This window comes from Glycine max, chromosome 9 (assembly GCF_000004515.6).
Source record: "Glycine max cultivar Williams 82 chromosome 9, Glycine_max_v4.0, whole genome shotgun sequence".
Lineage (NCBI taxonomy): Eukaryota > Viridiplantae > Streptophyta > Magnoliopsida > Fabales > Fabaceae > Glycine > Glycine max.
The window spans coordinates 4,318,628-4,337,802 of record NC_038245.2 but is presented as its reverse complement, the minus strand read 5'-3'; the positions used below and the strand labels follow the sequence as shown (position 1 = coordinate 4,337,802).

At 29.6% G+C, this 19,175-nt stretch overlaps 2 protein-coding genes and 1 pseudogene across 2 annotated transcripts; all 3 read right to left on the bottom strand.

Moving 5' to 3' along the window:
• Positions 1 to 2,644: 2,644 nt before the first annotated feature.
• LOC100797541 (cationic amino acid transporter 5) lies at positions 2,645 to 5,714 on the bottom strand. Its single transcript, XM_003533583.4, has one exon. The coding sequence runs from the start codon at positions 4,464 to 4,466 to the stop codon at positions 2,697 to 2,699; it is 1,770 nt and encodes a 589-aa protein (XP_003533631.1). The 5' UTR covers positions 4,467 to 5,714; the 3' UTR covers positions 2,645 to 2,696.
• Positions 5,715 to 5,898: 184 nt separating this feature from the next.
• On the bottom strand, positions 5,899 to 9,085 carry LOC100794892 (mitochondrial amidoxime-reducing component 1). Its single transcript, XM_003533578.4, has 8 exons — positions 8,871 to 9,085; positions 8,630 to 8,779; positions 8,225 to 8,404; positions 7,239 to 7,330; positions 7,092 to 7,156; positions 6,835 to 6,937; positions 6,280 to 6,390; positions 5,899 to 6,199 (listed from the first exon to the last, which is right to left on the bottom strand). Exons 1-8 carry the CDS (start codon positions 9,055 to 9,057, stop codon positions 6,068 to 6,070), a joined length of 1,020 nt encoding a protein of 339 aa, XP_003533626.2. The 5' UTR covers positions 9,058 to 9,085; the 3' UTR covers positions 5,899 to 6,067.
• A 2,443-nt stretch (positions 9,086 to 11,528) lies between these two features.
• On the bottom strand, positions 11,529 to 15,639 carry LOC102667158 (mitochondrial amidoxime reducing component 2-like; annotated as a pseudogene).
• Positions 15,640 to 19,175: the final 3,536 nt, after the last annotated feature.

Genomic DNA, 19,175 nt, shown 5'->3' with positions numbered 1-19,175 from the left:
GTTACCAGCAAAAAGAAATAAATACAAAAAGTCTTTCTAAATGAATAATTTTTAGTGTTTTATTCACATCATTTTTATGTTTTTTACCATTATGGTTGACTATTTTTCTTTCATTAAATATATTTTTTTGACTATTTTATTATGTCAATTTCATTTTATTCTTATATTTATCTTATAAAATTTATACATAACACTTATTTTTATCTTCATGTTAGTCAACTTTAGTTAAGTGGTCAGTCTCCAATTTTAAAATATTTTTTTATAAATATATTGATAAATAAAAAATATCTTAATTTATACGTAATTTTTTATCTCCTTTAACAAAAAATGATATAAAATATCATTGAGCATTATATTTTTAAATTTTAATTTATCAAACAATTAATTAATTTAAATATCTTTTTAATTATTTATAAATTCGTCCAGCGCGCGGATTTGTCTCTAGTTACATCAATCAAACAATTTTAGTCGAATATGGATGAATACAATTAACGTACAAAACATTAACAGTTTGCCCACTAATAGAAAGGACAATATAAGATTGTATAAACTAACTTGCATATGATGGCATTTTTTGGAATTCTCAATTACGTTTTATAGTTTGAAAATTAGATCCTACATCCTAGTTCAATGAACTCATTGACTTTAAATTACACATGATAGAACAACAACAATAATAATATATTTAGATGAATTATATTTATGATTAATTAAGAATTTAAAAAAAAAATATTTTAGCTAATGCGTAATGGGTCCTATAAAACTTGAGTCAATATCAGCTTATAACATACTCTTTAGGAAAAAGTTCCGACAAGATGAAATTGATTTAGGAATCTTGTTTTTTAAGGCATCATGTACTTGTGTGTCAATTTCTTGTATTAGTACTGAAATTTCCGTTAAGGTTACTTTTTGACAAATTTCAAATTGAAATAAGAAGTTACAAGTCTTTAGATTTGCTACACCACATCTTACATACTTACATGTGAAGGGCAGAAAATAGGACAACAAACGAAACGACGTAAATATGCTTGGTCAATGAAAATTCAGGAGCCACTAACTCCCAAATTGGTCCATTGAGAACACTGACTTGTAAACCCCTTTTTACACGTTGGCAACCAGTTGATTCTATTGTAGACTACAGACTACAGAGTCATATGCAATCTGAACTTTGCACCTCCTAAGTAAATTAATTGAACTTTTTAAGTTGACAAAATTTCCTCAAATCTAATATTCCTATAGCAGAGTAAAATTGATTGTATAGTAGTTCAATTCTATCACAAAACCTCTGATATGTTGCATGCAATAGCTGTTCTTGGTTTCTGCTTTCAATATCATTTATCCATTTGAAAAAAAATTAAAACATGTTGAAGATTGTCATGCTCAAATAGTGGCTTAGCACTAAGGTTTATATTAATATTAAACTTACAACAACAATAAAACATTATCCCACTAGGTGAGATTGATTATATGGATCATATGACAAACATTCGTCACGGTTAAAAATTTAATTTTCTAGAACATTATTTAGCTTGAGATTTTCCTTAAGAATTTCCTCTAATGCCCTTTTTGTTTCCTTTCCTTATGTTTACCGAACTAATAATCATGCAATCTATTCATTTAACCAACATCTCTTGTGATCTTTGTATATGACCAAACCACTTTAATAAATTTTTGTCATTTTTTCCTCATTTGTTACTACACCAACTTTTTCTTGTATATAATCATTAGTATTCCATCATTTCTTCTATAATTACACATCCTTAGGAGAAACAAAAATAATATTGAACTTAACCAAGATTAATATTATTTCCATGTGAAATTAAAATGTTTGAGAAACTAAAACTAGAAAAACTCATTTAGAATGGTCTAATTGGTCTCAAATCTTAATTAATTACTTACCTATTTTACTAATTATCAATTAAATCAAACTATATTTGCTTTAACACTTTGCTGACATCTTAATTCCAAAAAATATAACAAGAAGATCCTCTAAATCTTTTGATGTATTGTTTTAATTGCACAATCGATTTCGACCATTAATTCCACCATTAATTATAATGAAATCTTTTTCACTTTCTTTTTAAATGTATAAATAGGAGGTTACAAATACCTCTGATTTTCGTTTGAAATGAAATCACCATTTTTATGTAAGTAATTGTAGAGGAGAATAGGGGAGTTAATGACAAATGAGCAAAACAGTATGATGTAAGAATAAATACCATATTGACATGACAATGTGCATGTTTGGGAATGCAGTGGGGAGCCCCAAACATAGTTTAGCTAATGCAACACACCCATTACTTCTCCATTGAGCCGTTTGATGACTAGGAACGCGTGCTGAAGAAAAAGGAACGACAAACCAAACATACTCGGTGTGTTTGGATGCTAGTTAAGTTAAACGTAACTCACGTTCAAACAAAAGTAATCCTCACATGACTTTTGGATTTTTGCATTGAAACGTGTGATTTTTCTGTTCAAGGAGATTTGAACGGGTTTCCAAACATACCCTTCAATGTATTATTTCGTAGCTCAAAATTTATATACTATAAATATTATAGATAAATAGATATGACTCTCGTTGTGGGATTCATCTATTCAAGGATTAGTATGGTGTAGAATTTTTCATGTAACTTTGTGGAACTTGTTTGAAGAACGGAAATCTGATTCAAAATACAAACAAATGAGAGTACACTTATCTAAGACACTTCATTCTTAACTGTCTGTGTGTGTTCTACTTTGGATGGCAGCTTCTCTTGTTGGTGAGCCATATCATAAGTTGCATGAAGCCCAAAAAGAAGGTAGTAGATCAGCATTACCACAGTGCACACTCCAAATCTTATGAAGGCTTCATATTCCAAAGACCCCATGAGGAATACATTTGTTGCAATTGACAAAGATGGCAACCATGGCACAAGTGGAACACCCCAAACTCTTGGCACCCTTTGCTGAGTCAAAAACAGTGACATCCCTAGTGTTGCCATGAACCAAATAGGAACAGTCACACTGTATCCAAACCAACCATTAGGCCTCAGCCCCCAATAAGCTGAAATTCCAATTGAGGAAGCAATAATGAGAACCAAGAAGATAACTAGCTTCAACAAGTTCTCTCTTGGTGTGACCCCTCTCACATAGTACCTCCTCACCAGAAGGGCAACTGATATCATCATGAACACAAAGAGTGTGCTCACTGATATCAGGCTTGACAACACTTTCAAGCCTGTGAAAAAAGCTATGGTGGCACTTGCAATGGTAATCAAGAGTGTAGCATTTATAGGGGTTCCTGTCTTAGAGTGCACAAGAGCAAACCATGGTGGGATCATGTGACAACGTGCAATGTGAGTAATATAACGTGCCTGTGCCAATCTACCCACAAGAAGCACTGTGGTCATCCCTTTTAGTGCACCAAAAGCTACCACATATTTTGCCCACCTCATTCCCACATTCTGAAATGCAACTGAGAAAGCAGCACCAGTGTCTATCTCTGTGTACTTCTGCATCATGCTCAGTGAGAGTGCCATCAAGCAGTAAATCACTGTGATCATGGACATTGACCCCACCAATCCTATTGGTATGTCCCTTGAAGGATTCTTGGTTTCTTCAGCCATGGTTGCAATATGATCAAACCCTCCATATGCAAAATAAATAATTGCTGCAGCTTGAAACACCCCTTTAGCCCCATAAGGTAAAAAGGGTGTCAAATTTGATGTGTCAGCATGAAGAAACCCTGCAACAATCACAAATATAATAACAGCAGTGTTGATGGCGGATGCTAGCCAATTGAGAACTGAAGTTTTTCTTGTGCTGATGATTGTGATTACTGAAGCAATCACCAGAACCACAGAAGCTATAGGGTCCAGCAAGTTGTAACCCTCTTTGAGACTTGTTTTAATGCGCAGCGAATCCTTGGGACGGTTCAAAAGGCTTGTAAAGTATGAAGTCCATGATCTTGCCACTGCTGCACTTCCAATAACACTTTCAAGAAGAATGTTGCCGGCAGTTATGAAAGCAACAAAGTCTCCTAATTCAACTCTCATATAAGCAAATGAGCCTCCTGCAGAAGGAACTTCCACAGCAAACTCTGTGTAGCAGAAAACAGAAAGCATTGCTGAGAAGCCTGAGGCAACATAGGATAAGACAATGGCTGGTCCAGCATGGTCATGAGCCTCTTGTCCAGTGAGCACAAAGATTCCTGCTCCTATCACTGCGCCAAAACCGAACCATATGAGGTCCCACCAGTTGAGGCAACGTTTCATGTCATGCTCACTTTGTTTCTTGAGTTCCTCTGTCTCAGTGGCATCATCTGATCTTGCTAAGAGACGGTCCTTGAACCTTAGCCGTGTTTGAGAAAGGGCGGAAACGTAGTTGCTCCAGCTTTGGAAGGACTCCTCAGGCAAGAAATCTTGTTTGCTCCATCTCCAATAGCCTCTCTGATGTTCAGCCTCATCTTTGTCTCTTGTGGAAGCCATTCAAAATATTGCTTCTTTTCTGAAGCTCTTTGAGAGTGGAAGACTCAAGAGGAAAACAAGCATAAACAGATATCTTTGAAGTATGGAATTGAGTCCTTCCAAGTGTCTTAAATTATTTTGTCAGTCGGTGTGGAAATTTCACTACTCTTCCACTGTCCTCTAGTGTGCATTCAGTAGAAGGGCATCATTACATGATATATAAGAGCTTGTAAAAGATATTATCATGTCATTCAATCAATAATTTTTATATAATTGAAAAATTATTTATTTTTTGTTATTATTATTTTAAAACTGTCATCTAATGTGCACAAGTTGATTTTAACTTACTAAAGAAATTTAAATCATTCTACCTTCTATTTTTCTTTTATAAATGTCTATGAAATTTTTTTATCCACATATAGTCGTATTAAGTGTGAAAGCTTCAGCATACTAAAGCTAAGTCGTCATTTTCATCACGTTATCAAATTAGCAGTCAAGGCACGCATGTCTTTAGAAAAACAATTGAAGTTTTCACATTATGCCTACTAAGGGGAAGATTCCATGATTTGTCACAATTTTTGTCCAAATTAAGAACTAACCGCTGCTTATCTTCAGATTAAACAGTGCATTAACGCAGACTAATTGGTGTGCCAGATGCACGACCCCAGGTTAATGAGAGTACTGTAGATGATGTCAATGTTAGTGATGTCCATTTGTGGCCATCTAATTTGAAAATTCTTATCATACAGTCTTCAATCTGTCCCATGCAGCATGTAACTTCCTTGTCAGTTTGCTCAAGTCAACACCATCATAGTCATAGTATAGACTAAGAAACCCTGCCTTGGTTGGATAGTTGAACACTTAGCCCTTTTAGGACTACGTTCACCATTGTAAGTTGCAAAATATTGATATTTTGCAAAAGGTTTAAACAACTACAGAGGTAAGTGATAGTACTATACTTCCAAGCAGAAAAAATGAAATTAGGATAAGGAAAATTCCATATCTGACATGTATCATATGTTGCTGAGATTAATTTAAACACACTTCTTAATTATATTTCAGAGCTTAAAATAAATTTTACCCAACTTTAAAACAGACAAGTCCTTAGTACTTGTATGTATTAACATTGGCTCCAAACAACATTTCACATTCACTGCAAGGAAAGAACTTGCTTAATCCTATAATGCATTGGAAATAACACTTATTTATTATGCAGCCTTTCATACCAGATATAGCCTTTTGAAAACTTGATTGTTAGATGAGTTAAACGACAGAATCCACTCATTCATCAATTAATCAACACCAATGCCAACCCATTCTGTGAAAATTTCTGGTGACAATCTTAGCTGTTTTTTCTTAATGGCATTGCTCTTTGATACATGAAACTAAAAAGTAACCAGTCACATTTCAACTAGTTTGTGCATGCAGCCATCTTTTGTACCATTTACCATGATTGAAATAGAAAAATAAAACCTTTTTCTTAATTGCAAAAGCCTTATTATCACAAGCCATAACTTGCACAAAGCAAACTTCATAGGCCTGGGTACTATGTTTGAGAAAGTTTATGGCATAGTAGCCTTTTATTTCTGATATAGCATCGACATAGATTCCACATACACAGTTCAAGCAGCTGCTTCAGCAGTTGAAGAGACCTTCTGAAGCACATAAACAGAATCTCCCACTTTGATGATTTTACCACTCCCTTCAGCAGAAAATCCCATCCAGTTCCAGGTCATATTCTGACCAAAGTAGATCTGCAGAAGCAGTTCACATGTCATTTACATCATTAAACCAAAATAGTGTTCATTCAAAGCTTGGAGACTCAATGTCTCACCCTTTTTTTATTTTTATCATTTGGTCTTATGAGTTCTCCAGACCTAGTTTTCATGAGAGTTTCATTTGGTTCAGGTGCAGCAATTGCAGTCTCTTGATTGATTGTAGGTATCTGATCATACAAATAGAATCATTCAAGCCAGTTGGATAAACAAGACGACTAAGAAATTACATGAAAATGTAGACTGGCATGTGTAAACTAAAATTTAGCTTCTCTAAAGTGAACATGTAAGTAAAAGGGAAAAAAATAAGGGTGTATCTGTCGTTGATTTTTAGTTAACAAGGCACTTTAATTCAAATCATCAGTGCTTGTACCCTTTTTATTTTTTAATTTACATGCTTGCTCAACTCAGAAGAATCAAAATCCAAAACCATGCATGCTGAAATGTATATATTATCCATGCGATAGATAGATATCTAAGGTATAAAGGCAATTACAGAGTAGTGAGTAGATAAAAGAAAGATTGATAGATAGACAGTGTTAGACAAAGTCATCTGGTACATATTCTTATGAAGAATAATGATGGGTAGGAAATTATATAGTAAAACTCTTCACCTTACAACGGTAGCACAGTTTGACACCAGAAAATAAAAACTTGCTTATCTTGATGTCAGTCCATAAGTCCTCAGAATATGGTTCACAACCTTCAACGAGGATACTGCACAATGAAGCAACCAAATCTCAACTATGTGAGTTGATAATCTCTTTAGATCAATTCAGCACCTTCCTGGTCTAAATAAATATCAAATTTAATGAAAGTATGAAACAATACAATTACAGGAGTAAACCAAAATATATTGAAAAATCAATACTTGGGTCTAAATCGGTTAATAGAAACGGGCTCCTTTAGATGCTCGTTTAGTTCATCCAATGATTCCTGAAAGTTGTAAATGACAAATACGGAGTAAAGATTCAGCAAATAAGTAAAAAAATAGACTTCATTTCCCATCTAGAGTGACCTGAGACGCGAGTAAGAATGGATAACCATCAGTAAATGTGGTCTGATGTTGTCCCTTGACGTAATCAGGATCCACTGGTCGAACTTCAGAAGCTGCATTTGGAAACATTAAAGGGGATTGTTAATCTCAAGAGTGAACACATTGAACTCTGTATGTATTACTGGAAATAATCTGGGTTTTAAACCAACTTTGCTGCACAAGCTAATTCAGGCATAATGTAGGTCTAAGTCTGCTTCTTGCTACTTCAACTTTCCAAGGCCTATTAAGAATTATTAGTTACAGTTTAGAAATACAACACTGTAGGGTTATCATAATTATTTCTGCAACTCAAAGGACTGATGTGGCTATGGGGGGTCATGGGACCGTTGTCCATTGCATGCACAGGGTAACTTTGTAGTTTTGTTCATGTTACATATTTTATAATAGATACTTCACTCCTCCATATAACATAAATCAATCTCTTATTGACTCTAAGAATCATCTAAAGTTCTAAATATATTAAACACAAAGCACAGCATTAAACAATTTTACACCATAAAAAGCTCAAGATTGGAAGAGTTCAGGAATTAGGAGTAAGGAGTCAGAACTATTAGTCTTACTATAACTCTCATGGGAATTAGGGACTACAAATTCAGTAGTTAAGTTTTGCTCTGTCAGTGAAGATTCTGAAAGTAAAAACATACCAACAGAGTTCCTTTACTGAATATGAGTCACAGTGGTTGCAACAAGCTTGGCAAAAGCCATACTCTAAGAACATAATGGATTTTGTTTCCATGGATCATGCATGACAACTATGAGTAATGACTGATGATTCAATGCATGTCGATATTCAGTGTTGCAAGTTAATCAAATCAATGTTCATGTGTTCCCAAAACAGTTTCAGTCCTTCAACAATTCATTACATCCCTAAAGTTACGCATCCTCATAAGCAATTTTGTTGTTCTCATGATCTTATTCTCTAAGGTTTCATAATTTCGAATTCCTACCTGAATTGAAGCGGACCAGTTGACATGGTTTTCCTAAATAATCTGAGAACCACTGTGATGCTTCAGCTCCCTCATCCAAGGCAGATCCAGTCCATTCCCATACTGAGACAGCATTTGCTACCTCCTTCCCTTGTTGGCTCAAACATATTTTGAGAGGTTGCATCCCAGGTGCATTCACCACTGTAATATCAAGTAGCACTTAATATTCATTTACTAAACAAGGAAAAAAAACAACAACCATGAGTCCATGATCATGAAGAATGCCTAATTAACACATCTTTTCTACCTAACACAATTTTTTTTTTCTTGAAAAAGATATTGGTGCCAATCCATATAATGAACTAAAAAAAAGTAATTAACATATTGTGTGAGGTTGTTGTTATGGATTAAGAAAATGCAATATACCCATGTAGGAGTCTTGTGTAGGTTCCCAGTTTTCAAGAAATGCCTCAGATGGCAATTCAACCTCAACCAAAGCAAGCCTTGGTTCAACTCTTTGAGTGTACATCCTCCCTTGGGAATTCACCACCATCCATTGTCTATCCCATCGAAATCCTGTTACATGATACAAAATAATTAGTAAAACTGTGTATACACTCCTGACCACTAAAAACAAACAAACAAAAAAGAAAAGATATCACAGTACCAGTAGGAGTGAGAGGAGCACGAGAAACAGAAATTGCACGGCATGATTTAATAGGGTATATGAAGATGGCTGAAACTTTGGCAGAAGGTGTTGCTGGTGTTGATGATCCATCTGCCATTCTTCCTCTGCTCTGTAAGTGACCACACTCAATGAATGAGTTACTTTTACTGCATTCTTCATGTAACATAATGCAAAGTCCAAACTCATTACGATTGAATATAATAAAATTAAAATATGTTTTTTCTTGAAATTTATTCTCGTAAAATTTTCAATACGTATTCATAAAATTAAAATGTGTGATTTTTTTTGTCTGATGAAGCAAGGTTTGAACATCAAAACTTCTGATATAAAAAATATTACATCATATATTATATATAAAAAATTATTATTATAGATTCAGATTTACATTAAACTTATGTCTAGGTTAAAGAATATAGTATGAAAATGAAAAAACATACTAAAAACATTTTAATATTTATTAGAAAAATAATATTTTAGCCTGTAGGTAAAGTAAGATTATTAGGAAAGTGAATAAAACCAAAATAGTGTGGAATTATTTTAATAAAATATAATATATAAAAACTTATTTTTATTCCATTAAATATTTTGTAAATCGAAAGAGAATAGAAAATGAGCTTTGAAATGAAATAAAATAGAATCTTTATGATATATCATTTTAATTTAATCAATTTAGAAACTAAGACATATTAAAATTTTATTACATCTCACTTCATACATGACTTTCAACCAATTTAAATATCTAATAGCGTGTTTGAAAACTCGTTAAAATTCGAATGTGAAAACTATACGAAGACACGTCATAAAATTTTTGTTACATCTCACTTCATACATGACTTCTAAAACTCATTTCCATAAAAAAAAAAAATCTAAAAATCACATGATGTTAAGTGAAACCATACGAAGACACGTCACATTAGACAATATCACTTTGACAGGAAAAACAACTTTGTTAAAGTTAAAGTTTTTTTTTAAAAAAAAAAACGACTTAAATATTTTAGCAAATTTATCAAAGTGATAAACTTTAATAATTTAAACAAAATTAAAACCATTACATTATTTCTTAATTAAATCTTATTTTCACTAATTATTTTATTTAATTATAGAAATATTGTACTTTTTTATAATTTAATATTTAAAAATAGTAGGAAATTATAAAATTGAAATATTTATTTATATATGAAAATAATTAATTAATGAATTTTATTATAATTTAAATAACATAAATTTTTAAAAATATCTTTTAATTATTCAAATATAAAACTTTTTTAATTATAGTCATCACCATTAGTGTCACGTTATTGTTGCTGTAACTTGTTTCTGGTTGTTGTCGCCCCTTTCATTGCTACAAGCCCAATTTAACAAGCTTGAATTAAAAAGTGAGAAAGAATTTGTCTATAGTATTAAAATCTGAAAACTACCAAAATTTAATTTGAAATCATAAATTATAAAAGTGAAAACTGATTTTAGTTTAAATTTTTTAAAACTTAATCTGACAAGTGACAACTATACTACTAAACATGGTAAAATAAAAAAAACAAAGCAAAATTGAACGTTTTCGAAACTTGATTGATAGATGAGCATGAGCTAAACGATACAAACTACTCACAATGCCAAAAATTCTGGTGACAATCTTAGCTGTATTTTTCTTAATATTCACATTGCTCTCTGATAGAATACACGTGTAGACTCATGAACTAAAATGTAACCAAATAACCATCACATTTCAACTATCTTGTTCATGCAGTTTCCATACAACTACCTTGTGCGTCATTTATCAATATTCAAATAGAAAATTAACACGCCTTTAATTACTTTTTGCACAAGCCTTATTTTAGTCCCTATAATCACAGGCCCCAACTTGTAATTATTTGCATTACATGCTACAAACTACACAAAGCAAACTTTGACACAAAGTTTGATCAAATTTATGTGATTGTAGCATTGATATATTGATAAGAGAACATTAAAATCGTTTTGAAAACAAATATAAAAGGGAATGAACTTGATCTATTGTAATCCTAACTGCGACGGTAGAATCAATAGTGTCAGTTTTTAATCCAAGAATAATGAAAAAGCTCTAGAACAAACTTTCAGATTTATTAATCTTTAAATTCCTCTAAGAAGGAGTCTATTTATACTTCTATTAATAACTCTGATTTTGATCCAAGACCCATTAACTAATTTAATAGTTAAAAGACGTTAAAATAACAATAACAATAAAAGGTAGTGACATTCCATTACAAGTCCGAAAATAGGCTTAAAATACAATTAAAAAGTTAAAATAAATCTTATTCTAAAAGTTAACTAAAATGTATGAACATGCTGGGCTTAATTATTATCTAATCAGTCGAATATTAATATTTCACCAAGATTGATCAACTCAGGATGCTTCTTGTCTTGTAAATTAGGCTTTCCAAAGAGATTTTTAAGTTGGCCTCAAAGCATCTTCATCAACTTGTAGGAGAGTGACCCACTTAGGTATAACCTTAATTTACATTGGTCTTCTTTCTCTTTGATCTTTAGAATTAGTCCTTGCAAAACTTATTTCATTCTTTTAGTCTTGAACCTTGTCATAGGAATTTCAATCCCATGTAAAGGATCATTAGACGGGTTGGTTGCACCTCCATCCTACATAGTTCAAGCCGTTGCTTTAGCAACAGAAGAGACCTTCCTGATAACATAAACAGAATCTCCCACTTCAAGATTTTACCACACCCTTTTGCAGAAAACGCCATCCAGTTCCAGACCATATTCTGACCAAAGTAGATCTGCAGAAGCAGTTCACATGTCATTTCACATCATTAAACTAAAGTAATGTAATGCTCATTGGGAGCTGGATGACTCAATGTCTCACCCTGCCTTTGTTCGATTCATTTGGTCATTTGGTCTTAAGACTTGGCCAGACCTAGTTTTCAATAGAGTTGCATTTGGTTCAGCTCCACCTACTGCAGTCGATCTCTTGATTGATTGTAGGTATCTGATCATACAAGTAGAATTAATCAAGCTAGCCAATTGGATAAACAAGACTAAGTGCATGTTTGATTGACAGTTGAAATCATTGCACTGCATGTTCCAATATAGATCCAACGAATAAAAACAAAATGAAAGCAAAACCAAGAATTCTGATCCTTTTGCAAAATTACTTTTGTCTTTTCTACCAGATTTCCAAACATACTCTAAAAATTACAGGAAAAAGTTGATTGGCTTGTGCATACTGGAATCTAATTTCTTTAAAGTGAACAAGTATTTAAAGTGAAAAAATAAGGGTGTACCTACAATCGATTTGAAGTTAATTAAGTTTACTAGATACTCAAATGTACTCTTTCTTTATCAGCTTTACATACTTGCTCACTTTAGAGGAGACAATCCTGTGTAGCGAGTATATAAAAGAAAAGATTGATAGATGAGTGATAGATAAAAAATATTAGGACAAGTAATCTGGTACATGTTCCAAGGGAAGGAAATTACTATAAATTAAAACTCTTCACCTTACAACGGTAGCACAGTCTAACACCAAAAAATGTAAATTTGCTTATCTTGATCTCAGTCCATAAGTCCTCAGAAAATGGTTCACAACCTTCAACCAGGATACTGCACAATGAAGCACCCAAATCTCAATACTGGTCTAGACAAAATGATAAATAAAAAATATTATGAAATAAGATAATTGCAGTAGATCAAAACACGTTGAAAATTCAATACCTGGGTCTGAAACGATTCATGGGTATTGGCTCCTTTGTATGGTTGTTTAGTTCAACCAGTGATTCCTGAAAGTCAGAAATACAAATACTGAGTGAAGATTCACCAAAAGAATAAAATTGGATTTCATTTTCAGCTGGAGTGATGATCTGAGACGTGAGTAAGAATGGATAACCATCATTGAAGAAGGTCTGATGATGTCCCTTGACAAAATCAGGATCCTTCTTTCTAACTTCAAAATCTGCATTTGGAAACATGAAAGAGGTTAATTTCTTAATCTCAAGAATAGACACATTGAATTATGACTATTTACATTGATAAACAAAACTTCTTAAGTTATTTTTAACGTTTTTTTAAATGGATACTTAGAACATTAGTCTCTAATTTTTTAGGTTTTCTTTATTTTTATCTTTAATATATTTATCAAATTTTTTTATTATCTTTCATTTTACACTTTTAAGTTAAATTTTTTTAATTTAATAAGTTAATTTTTTAATTTTCAATTACCAACTAATTTTTTAACTTTCAGTTAACTTTTTAATTTTAAGTAAATTTTGTTAAACACAACCTATGTGTGTACATATTATAAGAAATATTTATATCAAATTTATCCAATTTTAGTCATTATTAAGAATCATGATTTTAAATAACTGCCAGCAGTATTGAAGCGGACCAGTTGATAGGGTTTTCCTAAATAATCTGAGAACCACTTTGATGCTTCGTCCCTCATCCCAGGCAGTCCCACTTCATTCCCATACTGAGGCATGTTCTGATATTTGCTGTCCTTGTTTGCTCTAACAAACTTTGAGGGGTTGCATACCAGGTGGTTTCACCACTGTAATATGAAGTGAAAATTTTTATTCATTAATTAATTAAACAAGCTAAGGAATAAAACAATCATTTATTAAAGACACAAGAAAAACATTTATTGAATGAGAAATGAAGTAAACATATTCAGAAGAAGAAGAAATGCAGAAACTGAAACTGCAAATCATCATTTGCAAACTCCATGAGATATCCAATGAGAGCAAAAAAGAAACTAATCAAGCGAAGACATTCCAGATTGACAAAATTTAAACACGATATTCTGAAGAAAAAAACACACACACAAATTGAAACTGCAAATCATGTACAAACTCCATAAATATTTCAAATGAGGGCAATGAAAAATGATCATGAAAAGATATCCCATATTGGTAAGTATTAAAGTACTCTGGTAATACCTCCCACTTTCCTAATTATTTAGTTTTCCTAATGTTGTATTTTGAAGGTATTCCAAAAGGGGCAAGGATATAATATTTAGGTTATGTTTGATAATAATTAATTTTTAATTTTTTCTATTTAACTGAAAAATCTATTTATGTGTTTGGTAAATAAATTTATAATTTAATGATCAAATTTTCAACTTTTAAATTTTTTAACTAGTTTTTGAGTTAGTTTTATCAACTATAATTTTACTAGAATAATTTTTTGTTCTATCTATTGGTTTATATATATATATATATATATATATATATATATATATATATATATATATATATATATATATATCCAACTTGTGTTTTAACTTTTAATTGACTAGCAGAAAGTGGAAGGTTCACGTGCATGAGTTTGGGTCTTGTAAGCATGTTGTAGTGCAAATCGGTAGATTTTTTCGCGCATGCAATGATGGACCTTGCAAAAAAAATTACTTTGTAGTACTTTTAGATTATTTTGAATTTAAAATTCAAATTCAGATGCTTAACGGACAAACGTTGTTTTTTTTTTAAAGTGTTAGCAGTTACGAAAATTATTGAGTTTCGGTCAGTTTTAAGTTTGTAGAGACTAAAAGATGTTTTTAAGGACAGTGACTAAAAAGAATTTTTTTTTAACTACATACAAAAATTAAATGAATAATTAATTATTTTTTCTTTTTTAAGAAATAGATGCCTCAGGTGGCAGTTCAACCTCAACCAAAGCAAGCTTTGGTTCATTTCTTTGAGTGCACATCCTCCCTTCGAAACCCTATCACAAAATATAAAAGTATTAGTAAAGCTGTGTATACATTGCAGTATAAATATAAACAAACAAATTAAATTGTTGATGTAAAAAAAAAAGACTAGTTTGAATAAATTTCTCTATAAATATTTTAAAAGAATAAATTAAAACAAGAAAAAATGATATGAACTTTTCCACAAACTAAAATTAGTTTATGCAAAGTGTACATATATTAGCTTTTCTAAAATGATTTATGTGTAAGCTAATTTGAGGAGGTTTAATATAACACATTCCTCCTACACACTCTTTTATTGATTAAAATATATTAAAAATATAAAATCAAGAGAAAAAAATCAATAAGATGTAGAACCTAAGAAATTTTGTAATTTATAATAAAGTACTATTAATAAAAGAGAGTGTATTTAAAAGAGTATATCATTAAGTGTGTTGCTAATATTTCTCAAGCTAATTGAGTTTGTGACAAATCTTATTTCATTTTTTCTTCTATTCTATTTTTTATAATAATTATTTACAGAAAAAAAAATTATCCAAACAAAATCCATTACCATTAGGAGCGATGGGAGCGTTAGAAGGAGAAATTCCACGGCATGACTTGATTGGGTATATGAAGATGCCTATTACTTTGGCTGAAGGTGTTGTTTGTGCTGATGCTCCAACCCCCATTTTCCCTAAGCCTTGTAATTCACCATCTTCAATTTACTACTTTTATAGTGTTTTTCCCTCAAGAAAAGTGGATTGAATTAAAATAGACCAGGGCTTTGAGCCACATAAACGTATCCAAATTGTAATCTAGTAATTGCTGTGATTGGTTCTTTCAAAAAAAAAAAAAAAACTTACTGTGATTGGTTCTCCTTAATTCATACGACTATGGCTTTTTTTACCAAGTGAAGTATATTTTTATCTTTTTTTTTCAAATGATGGTACTTTTTAAATTATTTTTGAATAGGAAGTAAATCATAATACGTGTTATGATTTTAATTTTTTTAGTAAAATTTTTATTTTTCTATGACTTCAAAGTTTTATTTTTTTTTTACGACTTTAAAGTCATAAAAATTCTTTTTTAAGTATCAGGACTTTCATAATTAATTTATTTTTTTAGTTTGTAATTAATTTTTTTTATGCAATTTTATTTTATTTTATTTTTCTTTAAATTTTTTTTAAAATTCTAAAATATTTATTTATTTAATTATTAAACAAATCATTTTAATTTTATTTGTTATTAATTTTATTTAATATTTTATATATTTTTATAATTTTTATTTAAAATATATTATTATCTAATAACTTATTTAAATTTTTAAAACCGTAAAATAAAATTAATGTAATACTTATAATTTATTAAAAGACTAAACCCTACGATATTATTATGTAATGAATTATTTAAATTTATAAAATCCTAAAATAAAATTAACTTAACACTTATAATTTATTAAAAACTAAACCCTAATATAATAATAACTTAAATCTTATAGCTTATTAAAACACTAAACCCTAAGATATTATTATCTAATAAATTATTTAAATTTGTAAAACCTTAAAATAATATTAACTTAACACTTATAATTTATTAAAAAATTAAATCCTAAAATAATAATAACTTAAATCTTATAACTTATTAAAACACTAAACACTAAAATCATAATATCACATAATATACTTAACATTATTTTAAATTTAAAAAATGCTGTTAAAAATGGAATAGTGGGAAAGGCTGCTACGCTGTACTGGATGGCAGTGAGTGGTCACATTTAGATTTTATTTTCAATAGTGGTTACCTTTGAATTAAATTTTGAAAAATTATTTGTCAAATTTGACTGCACAATACTGAATTTTCAATGCACCAAATAAAGGGAAAAAATTATTTTGAGATTAAATGTAACTTTAGGCTCATTTAATTTTAATCTAAACATGCACTAAAAGGTTAGATAAATCAAATTAAAATAACTCGAAAAAAGAATATTAATATTAAAACAATTAAAGTTCAACCTTTAAAATAAAAAAAAAGACCCAATATAGTTCTCAAATTTAAAATAAAAAAAAATTCGCAAATACTATATTCATTCTCATTTTTTTCTAAATACACTCCCCTTTATTTTATCGTGAAATCTAATAACGAAATATCACTCATTTCTAACTAAAGTTAAGTAACTCATTAAAAATTATTCCTTCAATTATTATGAAGAGTGTCAATATATCTAGCCAACACTTAATCAATTAATTTTGTGATTATTTTTTAAATAAAGTTTAAATTTATGATAATGTTAATTCTAATTGGATAACAATCCACGTGAAAACAATTAATATATCATAAATTTAGTTGAAAAAAATGACATTAATATATATTGAATAAACAAAAGCTAGAGAGTTATTCTTCCTTAATTAACAGAACTATATAGAACTTGATTAATAGTTCACGTGATTAATTTGAATAGTCTGCACTACAATTTCCAACGAGTAGCAAAAAAAAAAATATCAATATGATCCAGTGCTCATTAGTAAGATGATACAAATTAAGCTAGCATTTTCATAGACTTTACTTATAAATCAAGATTGATGAGTTCTAAAACCAAACATTTAAAATTCAAAAAGAAATATCAATACATATAAAGGAGAGTTAACAAGCAAGAAACTACATACACAGAGTTGAACTTGTTGGTTTGAAGTGATATTATTAGATTGGTTCTCTATTTGAATTTTTGAGTATTTTGTTTACCACTAAAACTTTTTTTATTGAAAGATTTAATTTTCTTAACTTCAAAACAAGAATGACACCAACAAAAAATAAGTATAAAGGGAATAAAAAATAATCCTTCATTTTTTTTTGTTGGTGTCTTTTTTCTTTTAAAGTTAAGAAAATTACAATTCGATGAAAGACTAGAGAGATTTTAATGGTAAATAACACACTAAAATATTCAAACTGAAAAAGCAATCAAATAACATCACTTCGGTCCAAGGAGTTCAACTTGAAGCGAATGTAATTTCCTTGCTTGTTAACTTTCCTTTAGTATTTATTGATATTTTTTTTTTGAATTATTATTTGTTTTGTTTTAGATCCCATCAATCTTGATTTATAGGTAAAGTCTATGAGGATAAAAACTTAAGTTGTATAAACTATAAACTTACTAAGGAGTACTAGATTATATATTCTCATTGAGATCATTGATACTTTTTGGAAATTATAGTTCAGACTACTAAAATTAATCATGTGGAATTTTAATCAAGTTATATATAAAAAGAGGAGGACGCTCAACTTACTCTTACAGTTAATCTTTATCTTTATTATTTATTTTCTTAAAATATAATGATGGTAATAGATAACTAATCTTAACCATTAAATTTTAAAAAATCAACAATTAAGATAAAAAATAATAACTCTTTTAAACTTAGTAATTTGATTATTCATTTTATATATATATATATATATATATATATATATATATATATATATATATATATATATATATATATTAAATTAAAAAAAAAAACATCTCCTTTCTCATTAGTGTTAAATTTCCAAATTCTCTCTCCTCTTAGGATTAAATTTCCAATATCTCTCACCATAGTTATTTTTTATGCTTTACAAAAAAGTAAACACCAAAGCAAATGAGAATTTGAAAATTTAACGTGACGAGGGAGGAGAGAAAAATGAATTTTTGAATTTACTAAAATATCCTTAAATTATATTTACTACAACAAAGGAGTTCATTGATTTTTTTTCTTCAAAATTTATGATGTTTGTTGTTAATGCACTCGCAATAGAAAAATGACAATTATCTAATTCATCAATATTAAAAAAATATTTAATTTAGTTGATAATAATAACCTTAAATTTATTATTTTTTAAACTACCCTTGTTATTAATAGTCAGCCCTCTCTTCTAATGTCGATCTCAATAATTAAAAATATTTTAATCTAAAAATAATTAACACAAGGGATATTATGAATTGAAAAGAAAAGTATTGCTTTTAATTTGAGTGTTATAAATTGGAACAAAGGAAATAATGTGTTACTACTCTAATCCTTTATATATGAAATAAAAGATACATTTGTTTTGTCCTATTCATAAGAAATATAAAATTATTAAATTTATTTTTTTCCATTATTAATTGTGAAATCTATATTTTTTTATCCTAGAAATTAAACAAAATATCAAAGAATTTATAATACTCACATACATAATTTTTTTTTAATAATATACGTACATTTTTCGTGAAAGTTGATATATTTATTAGGCTATTAAAATAATTATTATAAAAGTTAATAAACTTATAATATATGAAAGAAAGATTATGATTAAATATTTGTACTATTTTTTTATAAATGGAAATACTCCTATTATTATATTTAAAATAGAATATTTTATTGGTTTTACTTCTATATATAACTTCATTGTAAATTTTGATCCAAGTTTTAACATTTGAATAATAACATTTTTTTATTAAAAAAATTCCTAAAATTTGAATTAGAAGAACACTTCTATGAGTTCTCAAAAAAATTGCTTTAGATTCATGTAGGGAGTAGTACCCTATCAAATGGAGTGCTCTTGGCGTTCCACACTAGTAAAAGGTGTTGAATTTTCATCTTATG

Coding starts and splice junctions, on each gene's coding strand:
- LOC100797541 (XM_003533583.4), bottom strand. CDS start 4,466: ATGGCTTCCACAAGAGACAAAGATGAGGCTGAACATCAGAGAGGCTAT.
- LOC100794892 (XM_003533578.4), bottom strand. CDS start 9,057: ATGTTACATGAAGAATGCAGTAAAAGTAACTCATTCATTGAGTGTGGT. Junction 8,405..8,629: donor TACACAAGACTCCTACATGG/GTATATTGCATT, acceptor TTGATATTACAG/TGGTGAATGCACCTGGGATG. Junction 6,938..7,091: donor ATTAACCGATTTAGACCCAA/GTATTGATTTTT, acceptor TTCATTGTGCAG/TATCCTCGTTGAAGGTTGTG.